The following is a 15,417-nucleotide window of genomic DNA, read 5'->3' on the forward strand; positions in this document are numbered from 1 at the left end:
CATAAAGAATCATTAGTATTTCATAAAAAAAAGTGTAATACCAATTTTTGAACAGAAATCTCCCATTTATTCCCCATAGCTTAATGATTACGCCCCTTCTAATAAATGAAAATTGCTTTAAAGTATTTTATCGTGAATCAGTACCTTTCCTTGATGATATTACGAGTTATCAGCAAATTTTACATCTTCTAAGTTCGCTTAAAATCCGAATTCACTTTATTGTCAAATGTAAACATCTCCCCTTTTCATCTTTATACCCACCCTTATTTTGACTAAATAAATGCATCCTGATGCATGCGCAAAAGCGTGGAGGGTCTTTGAATCTGAGAATGAAGATTACATTAAAATCATTTCATGTTAAAGAGAAAAAATAAACGAATAACAATACTTACCACCTGTCCCAATTTCATAATGCAATTGAACATTGCCCCCGCCTTCTCCTGGATAGAAAGTCAATGGCCCTAAAATTGTAATATTGATTAAGTTATTTTCTGTACTGATTCACACTTTATTCGCACACGATGTAGAAGAAATTTCATTTAAATTGTCAATTTCAGATAATTTTGAAATTATATGAGCGCTGAATTGAATTTAAAGTATTAAATTTATTTTAAATGATCAGGATTCTTATTTTCCTTATGTTTTCCTATTATGCCCTATACTCACTTGTATACTTCATATCTGTGAATCCATAGTAATTTATAATTGCTATGAATTCATATATATTTTGGTTACAAGATTTGTCACAACTTTTGCATAAACTGATATGTTTTTTTTATATATATTTTAAGATATGAACAGTGATTTTCCATCGTCTATATATGTTAAATATTTGCTTTCAAAAGATTAACAAAAAGGTGATTCCACCTTTATCTTAAGCGCATCTGAATATCGAAATAAAAAATTCTTCTTAAGGAAACGTTTGAAAGAAACAAAGTGTTTGAAAGGTAGAAGATTTCACAGGAAATTATAGATTAGTTTCAAAATCGATCTAGGTGGATATCAATACAGAGTTTCACGAGTTTCCATTAAAAAATGGGCCGTGGTGGCCTGGTGGTAAGGTCTGGGCTTGTGAGCCATAGAGTTTCAGGTTCGAGACTCCATTCCACCGAAGAACCGACATGTGAGGGGGTCTGTTTCCCGATAAATCAGTCAGGGCCAAACATCCTTCCGTTGGTGTGGTGTGGTGTGGTGGGGAGAGGTGGATGCCAGCTCACGTGTCGTCCTCGTCATCTGACCGAGGTTCAAAGTTACGAGGTCCGTCCCAAAATACCCCTAGTGTTGCTTTAAACGGGATGTTAATATAGCTGACTAACTAACTTCCATTGAAAAAATTCGTATGGAATTGACACGAATTAAGACAAAATAATTGCTTATCATAATGGATATTCTTACAATATTCTATGATTCCTGAATTCATATAATTATTAACAAAGAGTTCTGAGATATTTTTTTTGTAAAATATTTCGCATAAAATGACTTGAATGGAGCCAAATAACCAGTCATGACTGTGCATTTTCTGGTATTTTTTTTTAATTATTATTCGTGAATTCGTATTTCACTTATTATTTTATTTTATTCTAATTTTAGAATTTTTGGAGTAGTTCTGATTTATATACTCTAGTACATCAAAATATACTTCCAATGGAAATGAGTTTTGTTCTTTTATTTTTTTATAAAATATTTAAATAAATTAATTCATTACTATTAGAAAATCACATCGAGTCATCAAATTTTATTTATTAAATATATGCAAATAATAACAGAAATCCGAAAATTTTTAAACTGGGCCATTTTTTTTTCCGAATGCATTGCATATGAAATTAATAAAAATGAAAAAAAAAATGAACTGATGAATAACATAACTGCAAATAAGGGAATAAAATCAGAAAGTAAACTTAGTAAATAATGTACAACTTTAACTTTAAAAAAATGAATAAAATTAAAGAATAAATACCTGTGTCATAAGTTATTTGGTACCCTCCTACAAACAGGAATAAAAGAATTAATACAATAAATTAAAAATAATTATTGATAAATACATGATTTTCTTTTTACTGTACAAACGAACCTCCATTGCCCCCAGGAACTCCAGCGCCTCCATTGCCACCTCCTCCACCTGCATTTCCTGCACCGCCAGCACCTCCTGCTCCACCAGCACCTCCTGCGCCTCCAGCACCTCCATCTCCGCCAGCTACTCCTATTGTTCAATTATCAAGACTAGTGAGTTAGTCAGTTTCATAAAAAATAGATGGAATTACTTTTTTCATTCAATAATGGTAATGGCATGTTTTAGATGAAAGAATCTACCCAGTGAATATTTTGTGATGTAGAGTTGATGCAGATAATAACTCAAAGGGATGCCATTGTAATCCTTGGCCTTTGCTGAATTAAATGTTAGTTGAGTCAAATTTTCTTATAATATCAGAGTCAATGCAAAAAATCTATCAAAATCGCAACGCAATGATCCTTGGATATTGATGATTCGAGTGGATGGTATATAAATGTTTCGACGTTCTTAATAAATGGGAATTAAAACACATAGCAGATTCTTAATCATATATTAGGAATTACAAAATTACTTCATTCCACTTATGTCATTCCACATTTCATCCACTTTTTCCACATTTTCCACTTCATTCCACATTTCATCATGTAACCTTTCATATTTTGAAATAGCAATCCCACATTTGTAGTGTTCTGGAATTTGTGAAATTTTGCACAACAAATTGTCGTATAGAGGACTAAGAACTATATATTGTAATTCTACATAGCTTCTCCAGTATATTGTCATTTTAATTTGATTATTTTTTGTCGTTATTTTAATTAAGTTCAGACTGTTTTTAAGCATATTTTCATTATATCTTTATTTAATTGTGTAGACTGGAAGAGGAGGGGATCACTGGGCCAACTCTTTCTGAATCATTTTGCAGTTAATAAGTTATTGAAATAAGAATGCACTGCATTTTCAAATTATGAGAAAAATTAAGAATATAAATGCCTGGGTTGTAGTTGTAATAATAACTTCCTGTAAGAATAAATATAATAATGATTTCAAAGATTTAGTTGAAGCAAGCAAATTATAACTTTTCACATTCATAAATAATTTTAAATTTACCTCCACTTCCCCCATTTCCTCCAGCTCCAACAGCAGTGCCTTCAGAACCTAAATTAGTTGAAAAATATATCAATATTTGCTTAGATCTTATAAATATATATATATTTAGCGGAGAAAATTACTACACAATTTAAGAAAATTAATTCCAGTCTTTGATTTTATTAAGTCATTAAAAACAATATCAATTCTGATAATACATTAAAAATAGACAAGATTTGGAGATTTCTTAAAACTAGACTAAAACAGCCACAAATTCTTCTTGTTAAGCCTTAACCAGCTATACTGACACACAAATAAGTCTAATTGATAGGACCGGTGTCACAGCAATATTGGCGGGGCATTAGTTAAATCCTTCCAGTGTGAAACACGTCTCTTCATCGAAAGGAGGTAACTGACCCCCACCATTACTGTACAAATCAGGTTGGCGGGAACCAAAAAAAATACCGGAAACTTCATATCCTCCTTTCTGAGGTGATCCTCGGTGGGATATTCCTTTTGTTAAAAACTCTATAGTAATATAATTGGAATAAATTAATCATTTCATTAAGAGATTAAAATTGCATTCTACTTCCAATCTAAATAAGAAATGAGATAGAAATTTCAGTTCGCAATGTATTTTATTAATATTTTTAAAATAAGTTATTTATATAAAAATAAGGAATAAGTAAAATCGGAAATTATTTGTGTTGAAAATTATAGAATGAATCGTATGAATCTTTCAGTAAACATTTTCCCACAAATTTTTGAAATTTTGCTTAGAAAATTAACATAATAGTTATTCAATATCCTCATTCTTAAGGATATGTGAATGGAAGAGGTTTCAACGTTAACATTATTATAATGCCGGCGTCCTGGGTTCGAGTCACGGTTCGGGCATAGTTGTTCTTCCTCTGCTCTATCTGCGAGTTGTGTGAACGTGCCCTCCTGTAAAAAGGGGTTGTGCAAGCTAATGAGTGATGCATGAGTGGCAAAGTCGTACTCTTGACCCTAGTTGGCGCTACTAGAACAAGAGGCGTGCCCTCTATCGGATTAACAGCGGATTTGTCTAAGTGCCATAAGAAACAACAACACTTTATTATAGTAATATTTATAAAATAATGCATTTGTGTATTTAAATTTATTTCCTAATACTGAATATTTAAAATGAATTGCACTTGAAACCTAAAAGGTTTTAAGCATCAATGTCTTCTAGCAAAATTTCAACCAAGTGAAATTTTGGTTTCACTCAAAATTTTGTTATAAGTATTTTGAAAAGATAAGAAAGTTAAACTTGCCTCCAGTTCCAGAATTGTAATTAAATTGATAAGTCCCACCGCCATTTTCCGGATAAAATGTGAGAGGACCTAAAATGTATATACATTAAATTAATAATGTTATTCTGCAAAATGTAATGCAGTTTCCTTTCATAAAAAATAACATAAAAAATGTAAATTTCTCATTTTTTCAATAAATTAAAAAAAATACACAGAAAATGACAAAATTTAATAATTATGAAAACATTACCTGAGTTGAAATTGAAGGTTTCTGTAAAAAAATAATGTTGTTAATAATTGTACATATAACAGCAATATTTTAAAAGACTTATTCTAACTCTCAATATTTTAAACGAACCTCCATTCCCACCAGCTCCCCCATTTCCTGCATATCCTTCGTAGGCTCCTGACCCACCAGAACCTCCAGCTCCTCCTGCACCACCAGCTCCTCCTGCACCTCCAGCTCCACCAGCAGCTCCCGCATCTCCTGATTTTTTTTTTTAAACAAAGGTTTTATTTAAAAACGTATTAACAAATTCATTCCATCCAAATGAAAATAAATCTGGATATGATAATTCTGAAAACATTTTTTTTCTTAAGAATATCATATTATACATTTTGTGAAAAGTCAGAATGATGGTAATTAAGTTAGAGAGATAATGAAGAATACATAAATATGTGGACAATATGTAAAGGGTTGTTACAGTCCAATCTTTCCAACAAAATGATCAGAGGAAACAGAAGTTATACATGAAATCAGTTTTATCAACTTAAGAAATTAATTTAGAATCATTTTGTATTTAATAAGTTATTAAAAGAACATTATCCATTCTAAAGTGATGAGAGATCTGGGAAAAACTATTACCTGAATTGTAGTTATAATAGTAAGTTCCTGTAAAAAAAATTAAAGATTTCAAAAATTAATTTTAAAAAAGCGAATAAAAGGTTTTCACACACATGCATATATATAATCTTAATTTTACCTCCATTGCCACCATTACCTCCACTTCCGGCAGCATTGCCATCAGACCCTAATATATTTGAAAAAAATTGTCAATATTTACGTGACATACAACAAATAATTTTTGTTATATTGCCACTTTAAATGGATATTCAATCCTAATAATACCTGAAAACTTCATCAAATTTTGAAATATTATTCTCTACATCATATATTACTTTGTGGATGTATGCATTTATTGGAATATTAGAATCTATCAGAATGATCTTATTGGGCTCTAATTGAAATCTAAGTATTATTGCTATTGTAAAAATTTCGTTTCCTCAATAAATATAAAGACTCAACTAAAAAGATAATTTAATGACGGTAAATAAAGTATCAACACACACACACACACACACACACACACACACACACACACACACACACACATATATATATATATATATATATATATATATATATATATATATATATATATATATATATATATATATATATATATATATATATATACCGATTTTGATAAGATTCGTGCACTTTTATTGGTTAATGCTGAATATAGTAAGAATATTTAAAAATTTAATATATGTATATTAGTTTATTTGACATCCAAAATAATGTGATTTTTTTAAATCTCTCATTTTACTTTTGGAGCACTGAAATTTATGTCAAAAGTGGCATTAGTATCTCTGGGAATCGCATATTCTATTGTATATACATACCATATTTTGTTTGTATATAAGGCTCACTACAGAATTATAAACTGCACAATATGTTTTATATATGTAGTATACATCCTACATATTATTATTCTGATTTGATAAGAACACAGACTGTTGTGGCAAAATCAATGGTCAAATGTTTTCAATAGCTTTGTTATGTATAAATGGTAGAGAGTGAATAATAATTAAAATAAAATAATAATAGATTTATAAAACTTTTTAAAGTGAAGAGATATTTGATTTAGAAAATATATACCTGAGTTATAGTTGTAATAATAAGTTCCTGTAAAAATAAAAACAAAGGTTTCAAATGTTAATTCGAAACAAACAGATGAAATAGTTTTTAGATGAGTTTATATACATATTATATTTACCTCCATTTCCTCCAGTTCCGCCAGCAGAACCTCCAGATCCTAAAATATTTCAATGATTTGTCAGTATTTGTTTAGATCTTGAAAATATCTAAATTAGCTATTAGAAGAGAAAGTTAAGCTAAAAATTTCATAAAAATGGAAAATAAATTAACATTTATCATTTACTTAACTCTCTTTATCATAGATAGCTTGCTAGACCATTACGATTGTGTATAAAAAATAAATAATAATTGGCACAGACCAAATATTTGCAATTATGGATATTACATAAATATAATTGAAAAAATGGAATGTTACTCGCTTGCAGTTCTTTCTTGTTAAGCAGTTTTCACATTTTTATAGAAAAAAATTCATTAATCCATCTCAAAATCAAAATTTAACCCTATCTCCTAAAATAAAATAGTTATGATGAATCGTAGATTCTGCGTAGATAAGAATTGATAAAGAAATTAATGTTGTTTGTTTGTTTGTTTCTTATGGCACTTGCCACTGACAAGCCCGCTGTTACGAAGACAGCGATTTACGCCTGAGGGGGACGTCTCTTATTTTTTATAGCAGCGCCAACTAGGGCCAAGAGTACGACTTTGCTACTCACGCATCACTCATTCGCTTGCACAACCCCTTTTTACAGGAGGGCACATTCACACATCTCACAGATAGAACAACAAAAGAACAACCATGCCCAAACCGGGACTCGAACCCCGGACGCCCAGATCACGGGGAAGACGCGCTACCCCTATGCCAGGACGCCGGCAGAAATTAATGTTTTACATTATTTATGAAAATTTCTAAAATGAAATATTTCTAATATTTCTAAAGTGAGAAATAAAGCACTGAAATTTTCGCTTTATAATCACTGAATTGTTCATTAAATATTCTTCCACAAATTTTTGAAATTTCACTTTGCAAACAATTAATACTTAACGTTTGTCTTATTTATAATGGTAGGCCAATGGAGATTATTTCAAGCAAAATTTTTAATGCATGAATGAAATTTCCGTTTCAGTTCAAAGTTTTACTGCAATTATCTTAAAGATAAATATGTTGAACTTACCTCCAGTTTCAGAATTGTAAGTATACTTGTAGATTCCTCCTCCATTTGAAGGGTAAAATTTCAGTGGACCTACAATATATTTTTACTAAATTAATAATGTTATGCACCAAAATGATAGAAGATTCCTTTAATAAAAAATAAAATAAAAGGATATTGACATTTCTCGACTTTTTTATAAAAGAAACATGAAAAAGAAAGTGAAAAACATGATTACCTGTACTAAAAGTGAAAGTTTCTGTAAAAAAAGTAAAAAAAGGCACTTTAAAAATTGTATACATTTATTTTACAGTGTACGGTATAGTGAATTTAATATTACAGAGTTCAGTAAATTATTAAGAGTATGTTTTAAATCATCTTTATCATTTTAATGTTCCAAACTAACCTCCATTTCCTAAGGAGCCTCCTGTTCCACTAGCACCTCCTGCGCCACCAGCTCCTCCTGCATCTCCTGATTTTTTAAAATAAAGGTTTTATTATAAAAGTATTAACAGATTTATTCCGTCCAAATGAAGTAATCTGCATATGGTAAATCTGAGTAGCATTAACTTTATGTAAAGAATAAAAAATCCCGTACTATACATTTCATTCAATGTCAGCATGATGTTAATTGAGCAGAGGATTAATGACAAAAACATGGGGATAATGTATAAAGGGGATAATGTAACATGGGGATAATGTACATTCGATTACTTTCCAAGAATTTAAGTTAATGTTACAATACTCTGTAAATCAATAATAATATAGTGGATGAATTAAAAATCCCTTTATTCGCCCTTTTTACTATAAATTTTAAAAAAAAATATTTCAACCAAAAGTGAAATTCTTTAAAAAGAGCTTCAGTTCAGCTATTTTATATCGTATATCAACTATTTTGTTTGTCTGATTTAAAGTTCCCTTTTTTACTGAAATTGAACGATTAGATTTTCATAATGAAATAATATTTATCCGATATGCCATTGAGTAGATAAAAATTAAATTTAATTATCTTTTAATTGGAGATACACAAATTTTCAGAAATGATATCGTTTTGCAATGTAATGAAAATACTTTGCTAAAATAATTGCATAAAGTATTAACTCAAATATAATAATTTTATAAGTTCAAATTTTGTGTTCCAATTTAAATACTCAAATTTCTTTTAAGTAAGTGATGTGTGTTGCATATTTCACAAGCTTTAATTAACATAGATATTAACTAAAAACACTGCAAAAATAGTGGTAGTTAATAAAAGATTAATAGAAAATTAATATAATTAATAGAGGAAATTGCTTTTGATTTAAATAATTACTGATAAATGGATGCAATAATAAAATAAGCAAAGAAATAATGATATAATAATTTTATGAATCGTAGGAATGAAATAATATCAATGAGCAAAGACGCAATTAAAAAATAAATAAAATAGAGCAATCAAACAAAAGCAACGAAGAAATGTTGCAATCATAATAGAAATGGATGAATTAGGAGAAGAAACAGTGAAAACGAAGTAATCAAATAAAGAATGAATGAAATAAAGCAATGTAATACTAATAAGAATGAAACAAAGATGAAATTAAGAAATGAATATAATAGAGTAATGAAATAAAAGTAATGAAGCAATCTAAGATTCTATAAAATTAAAGAGGGTGGATTCAGTAAAGAAAAGCAAAATGAAGTAATAAATCGAGAAGAGGAGGAAATGAAGTAATGAAATAATAAGAATGAAGCAAAGACGTAATCAAGAAATGAATGAAATAGCATGATGAAATAAGAGTGATGACAACATGATACGATGAAGATAGAAGACGGCGATTTAAGGTAAGAAACAATAGGAATGAAAGAGGAAATTAATTAGGAAAATGAAGTTGAAAGGATTATGGAAAGTATCATTAGTCAAAAATGAAAGATATGAATTGAAACAATTAATAATATAACGTATGAACGAAGGAACGAAAAAAGTTAGAATAGGCTTAAAATTGTTTTCAAGTATATACATGATTTATATAAATAAGATATAACAAAGGTTTGTAAAATAATGAAATAAATCACGTGAAGGCTTGAAATGGTTTTAAAACTATGTGTGAAACATAATTTTAAAAAGAAATATCTAAATATTTATTCCTTGATTGGAAAAACATACCTGCATTTCCATTGTAATATTGGTTATAATTGTAATATAGTCCTCCTGAAATGATAAACATATTATTTATAAAAAATAAGGGAAATAAGAAAATAAAAATAAGAAAAAAATTGTTTTAAAATATAAAAAGATAGAAATAAAAGAATATATAAGATAAAAATAAAAATGTATAAGAATAAAATAATAAAAAATAAATATAAAATAAAAACATAAGAATATAAAATGAGAATATAAGAATATAAAATCAGAATAAGAATAAGATGATAATTTAAAATAAGAATAGAATAATAAATAAAATAAATATATAAGATGGGAACAGAAGCCAATTCTTGCCATTTTCATTTTGACCAACATGAGGGGAATAGTATACATGGTAATAACCTGAAAAATAATAAAGATGTTTATCATTGAAAAGAATTACATAGAATTTCATTACATATAATTTAATATTATTAGAATCGCTAAGCATTTCATGAAGATTATAATTCACATTTTTCAAAATTAACATAAACTTAATATCACAAATATGAATAATAGGCATTTTGCGGAAAATAATATTTAAAAACTGTTAAAAAGTTAAAAGACTCATTAGGTAAATATTGTTAAAAATAAATTTATTGTAGAAAACTGAGCAGTTTAGAACCACGAATGCATCTTATCATGATAATTATAAGCAGTAAGACATTTTATTCCAGTCACTAATCATAAGCATTTTATACAAAATAGTTTTATGAAAGCTGTTAGAATATATAAATTTCTCATCAAACGAAATTTTAGAATAATTTTTTAATTAATTAAAAAAATTAAAATAATGAAGCGAGTAGACTTTCATATTACATTTCCTTAGAATCCTCTTATCATTAATCCTAGGAGTCCAGACTCACCCAAATCGCTGCATTCAACAAAGGATATTCCAGCCACATAGTAGAAATCTACGTGTGAGAGGTAATTTACGACCATCCCCTTATGTGAAAAGGACGAGTCTATTCTGTTTTCGAGCGCGGAAAATTACCTTGGGTTTTGAGACATTGGAATTCTCACATTAGCCAGGCACAAAGCGGTTAAGATCACAAAGAGTTTTATTGAATTCATTTTAAACTGTAAAACCATGTTATTGGAATTCTCAAATATTTTATTAGAATTATTAAGCAAAATAATTTGATTCGAAAAGGCTTGTTATAATTTTTAAAAGTTTTAAACTTTTGGGGGGGGATTACCGAATATTTCCCTTATACATAATTTAACTTTCTTAAAAAGACTATGCTTCAACTTATACCGATAAACATGCTGCTGAGAAAAGTGTAGAAACTCTTTGATGTTACTGAAAAAATATTTCATTATTACAAAACTCTAATAAATCAATGAAATTTTACCTCCATTGTGAGTGCAAGAATAAATAATAATTAACTTCTTTATGGTTATAATGACAAAATTCTAGAATTATTTATTAGATGGACATGAAATTCCAGAACTATCGATTCCATTCCAGGGTCTTCCATGGTGTGCACTTAAATTTCATCATTTACTTACAATTTTAGAAGTGAATTTACTCTCTTGCTCAAGATTTTACATAAATTGGGCAGGAGTTGCGTTGCAATAGAGAATGCAATATGAATGTGTAGTGAAATAAGACAATAAAGAAAATATCAGTCCTGATGAAAACAGATAGACATTAGAGGATTCAGTAAACTATTCATTTCAAATTACTTGGAAAGAAAATCTTTTAATTTTAGGAAAAATAAAGCAAATAAATGTTGAAAGTTGCAGCTATTTTTTTTTATTTGATCCTGTGTCGTGCTGTTATGAATTACAGTATCTAAGGAGTAGTAGGTAGCGCTATTCCTGTAGCGCTAATAAAGGAGTGGCGCTACTCCTCTATTTACTTTCATTTGTATATATTGCAAGAACTTTCTTGTATATTGCTCACTTCTATAAATAACTCGTGCAGTAAACATGTATGTTTGAGAGCTCTGGAGTTTTCTCTTAACAAGGAGTTACATGATGTGCAAACCAGATGCAGAAAGTGAGTTCTCTTTACGTGCTTTGCTTTAACCTTTCATCAGTATTCGAAAAGTTTTTTTCTCTAGTTGACTTAGCTTTAGACAAATGCATTTATCAGCCTCAAACAAGTTGTAGATAATTTAAAAGCCTGTTTCTGAATATTCTGCTTTCCATCTTGGTTTATGCAGAAGTCTCCTTGCTCATTTAATTTTTGAAAATCTAATTTTGAGACATCAAGTTATTTATTAACATGTTATCTACGTTACTTACGATTGTACTTACGTACATTATGGTTCCACATAGCACAATATTTACCCTAGAAATTAATGCTGAATTTTTACAATTATGTTGAGATGTTATGTCAAACTTATTCAAATGAGATGCTATGTCAAATTCATATCGAATTTTATTTTGGACTATTTTTTCCCTAACTAACCATTGATTCAAAATAATGTGAAATTCATAAACAAAAAAACAGGGTACATAAAAGAATTCTCACTATTGATAACTTAGACTTGATTTGTGGCCAGTTAAAAAAATTAATGCACTCAAATAAGACTATGCAGCTATATTTTTCAAATCCAAAATATTACCCTTTTTATTATTAAGATCATTCGATTTCTTGCACATAAGCATCTTGGAATGCCTGCCTTTCTCAGCAAAATCGATAAGAATATTTCCCTTCCATTTCAAAGCCGCATTAAAGATGCATTTAATTTTTTTAATTAGATGCTACAAAAGATGGCCCTATTCAACTGATTCTATACATCTGTGCTATCTGATATTAAACAATGGTATGTTCGGATATGTTTTGAGAGTTCTCAGAAAACCTTTCTGTCCTAAAATCAACTGAGAAGGCAATTCTAATGAACAAAGCACGTGCACGGGTATGTAATCAATCACACTAAAAAAAAGGAGGAAGAAAACTTTCAATGCTAATGTAGTATCTCGACCCAAGCCATAGTTTCATTAAATGGATAATTGAAACTTTTCAGTAATGATAGAATTGAAGATTGGTAGAATTTGACAGATGAGAATTTTTACTTATTTATTCTGCTTAGGTTTCGGAGAGAAGTACCAGAATATGTTACTTTATGAAAGCACAAATAGAAATTAAAAATTTAAATAAAATGTTTGCAGTTATACAAAAGAAGAGTAATGAAAATATTTAAATTATAAAGGGTAATAACAATATTTGTTGCTAATAAATGGTTCGAATGGTTAATATTAATTTTTATAATGCTGTAAGATAAAAAAAATGTTGGATATCAGAAAACTTACTTTTCGTTCCCCCTTCTCCTTCTTCATCATCACAGCCTTCCCCTGTAAAAGCAGAGTTCATAAAAATTCAATTTGATGTAAATACAGGGTGTCTCAAAATATCATCTGTGAACTTTAAATGTAAATCCGGCACGCAAAACAAGTCATATTCACAAAATGTCAGAAAAGCAATGTGCAATTGCTACAGGCATTCGTTTACTTAATCACACAACTTATAGCAATGAATAAGTCAAACGAAAAATATACACTTGATTATCAATTAGCTACCGTGCGTAGCGAATGATCAACATGTTTTTTGTTTGTTTCTTATGGCACTTGCCACTGACAAGCCCACTGTTACGAAGACATCGATTTAAGCCTGAGGGGGAACGTCTCTTATTTTTTATAGCAGCGCCAACTAGGGCCAAGAGTACGACTTTGCCACTCACGCATCACTCATTCGCTTGCACAACCCCTTTTTACAGGAGGGCACATTCACACATCTCACAGATAGAACAACAGAAGAACAACCATGCCCAAACCGGGACTCGAACCCGGGACGCCCAGATCACGGGGAAGACGCGCTACCCCTATGCCAGGACGCCGGCGTGTTTTTTGTGGTATATACAAGCAGAGCTGCCGGAATGTTATTTCTTTGGAGGTTCACCTCTTATCTCTTCTGAAGGACGAGAACTGGGTCATCAATGTGACAGGTTCGTTATCATTTGGGACAGCAGAAGAGATGTAGTGACGAGCATCCTGACAGGTAACGAATCTGGTATACCTCGGTGGTTATATCACACCTATGGGATGTGACATACATGCAGATTTTCGAATTCACCATGCTCTATTGTATATGCTCTATGTTAAGCAGTATGTCTTTGAAGACATGATATTGATAATGAAGCGTAGACCCAGACGCGTTCATTTACTGAAATGGGCAAATATAAAAAGGTTTTGAAAGTATGGGTTCTCACAGAGCACAAGTGTGTGTAGCGAGCGAGTAGAAATAAAGGCGTTTCATATTTGAGATTCACTTTTTGATACAGCAAAGCGCGCTGTTTGCCATTCATTATGATTTTACTTCGATCTATGAAATCTCGCTGTAACTTAATTATAACTTTTTTTTTTATATGCTCGTAAAATACAGCGCATTCAGAGAAACAGAATTGTGGGAAATTTCATTGTATAAATTGCAATAGACAATATATCCTAGATACATTATTTACATAAATAAGACCTTGCTATCAGTACACCAGAAGGACAACAGAACTGTTGCATAAATGACAACAAAAGAATCTTTTAAAAAGTGAAAAAAGCCTTTTACAACTTTATACAACAAATCCTTTTAAAAACTATTTCAATGGTTTGTAGTTAATATTAAGGCGAACTTTTCACTATATTTGTCAAGCAATGTATAATTTTTAAAGCTGATGTTCATAGATTGTATTGAATTAGAAGCTAACTTTTATTGGCACAAGAGGCAAACCTAGCCAGGCTGTTCCAAAAAAATGGTAAATATGTAACTGTTTTGTTGTGCTACTGAGAATTTTTATCCATTAAATAGATCTGCTTTCTCTATCTGGGGTATCTTTTTCTTTTTTTTTAATTCGCTGGCAAATAGCTCTTATAGCAATTGTCCTTTGAGTTTGCGATTTCTTGTTTCATTAAAAAAATTGCTTTTTTTTGTATGTCTACAAAAATTACTTTTATTTCTTTAGAAAACCAAAAATGATGAATGAGTTCTTACAGATATTTAGAAAAGGTAGTTCAATATATAAACTTAACATTTTTTTTTTTCATTTTATTTAAGATAGTTATTAGTAATAATGTAAAGCAAATGATTTCACTTTACAAAATCAATATACATTTCAGTTGTTCACTTTAAAGACTAAACAGAATTTGATATTATTTCACTCACCTGCTACACCAGAAGGGGCTATCCTGGACACGACATAATGACCTGCAATTAAATTGTTTTTGATGAATTTATATCGAAAATTATATCAGAAACCACTGTGTATTATGATTGAAGATTTTAAGACTTAACCTGGTGTTTTTTGAGATTTTGCAATATAATATAGAAATACATCCCTAAGCGGACCAAATATATAGACACAGAAAGGATCAAAAGGTCTTATAATTGTGAGAAAAAATTCTTATATAGCACTGATCATAATTGCATTAAATGTCCAGCAATACGATATTTCACAATATTGTATAATATCTTTCCCTGATATGGAACATGTTTTTAATAATAATATAATATTTAATATTAATTGATGTCGATATTTAGAGGATGAGTTGTTAAAACAGGTTTCGTTCTGGTGACCTAATTACATTTCACATTTACGATGTGTCCATACACGACCATAAGGAAGCTTGAAATCGAGACTTAATCTAACTAAGCTAAATCATACATTTTGTGATTACAGAACTATTTATATATAGTTTTTTTAATCAATAAAGTTCTGTTTGTTATTTTATACAACTAAAAATAATACCATAAAAATAACGAAATTAAAAAAAATTGGCCGAATCGTGCACTTGGA

At 29.7% G+C, this 15,417-nt stretch overlaps 1 protein-coding gene across 1 annotated transcript in view; it reads right to left on the reverse strand.

Annotated features, from left to right (window-relative positions):
* LOC129971450 (uncharacterized) overlaps window positions 1–15,417 on the reverse strand; it is a 53,261-nt gene that overhangs the window by 10,930 nt on the left and 26,914 nt on the right. The window contains exons 17-34 of the mRNA XM_056085221.1: window positions 14,787–14,828; window positions 12,887–12,928; window positions 9,938–9,985; window positions 9,605–9,649; window positions 7,868–7,933; window positions 7,700–7,720; window positions 7,486–7,554; window positions 6,432–6,470; window positions 6,314–6,340; window positions 5,355–5,402; window positions 5,237–5,263; window positions 4,730–4,858; window positions 4,622–4,642; window positions 4,393–4,461; window positions 3,119–3,166; window positions 2,072–2,200; window positions 1,958–1,984; window positions 393–461 (exon numbers count right to left, since the gene is read on the reverse strand). Coding sequence (XP_055941196.1) covers window positions 393–461; window positions 1,958–1,984; window positions 2,072–2,200; window positions 3,119–3,166; window positions 4,393–4,461; window positions 4,622–4,642; window positions 4,730–4,858; window positions 5,237–5,263; window positions 5,355–5,402; window positions 6,314–6,340; window positions 6,432–6,470; window positions 7,486–7,554; window positions 7,700–7,720; window positions 7,868–7,933; window positions 9,605–9,649; window positions 9,938–9,985; window positions 12,887–12,928; window positions 14,787–14,828 — 966 coding nt within the window. The remainder of the gene's footprint in view (window positions 1–392; window positions 462–1,957; window positions 1,985–2,071; window positions 2,201–3,118; window positions 3,167–4,392; window positions 4,462–4,621; window positions 4,643–4,729; window positions 4,859–5,236; window positions 5,264–5,354; window positions 5,403–6,313; window positions 6,341–6,431; window positions 6,471–7,485; window positions 7,555–7,699; window positions 7,721–7,867; window positions 7,934–9,604; window positions 9,650–9,937; window positions 9,986–12,886; window positions 12,929–14,786; window positions 14,829–15,417) is intronic.

Source organism: Argiope bruennichi, chromosome 6 (assembly GCF_947563725.1).
Source record: "Argiope bruennichi chromosome 6, qqArgBrue1.1, whole genome shotgun sequence".
Lineage (NCBI taxonomy): Eukaryota > Metazoa > Arthropoda > Arachnida > Araneae > Araneidae > Argiope > Argiope bruennichi.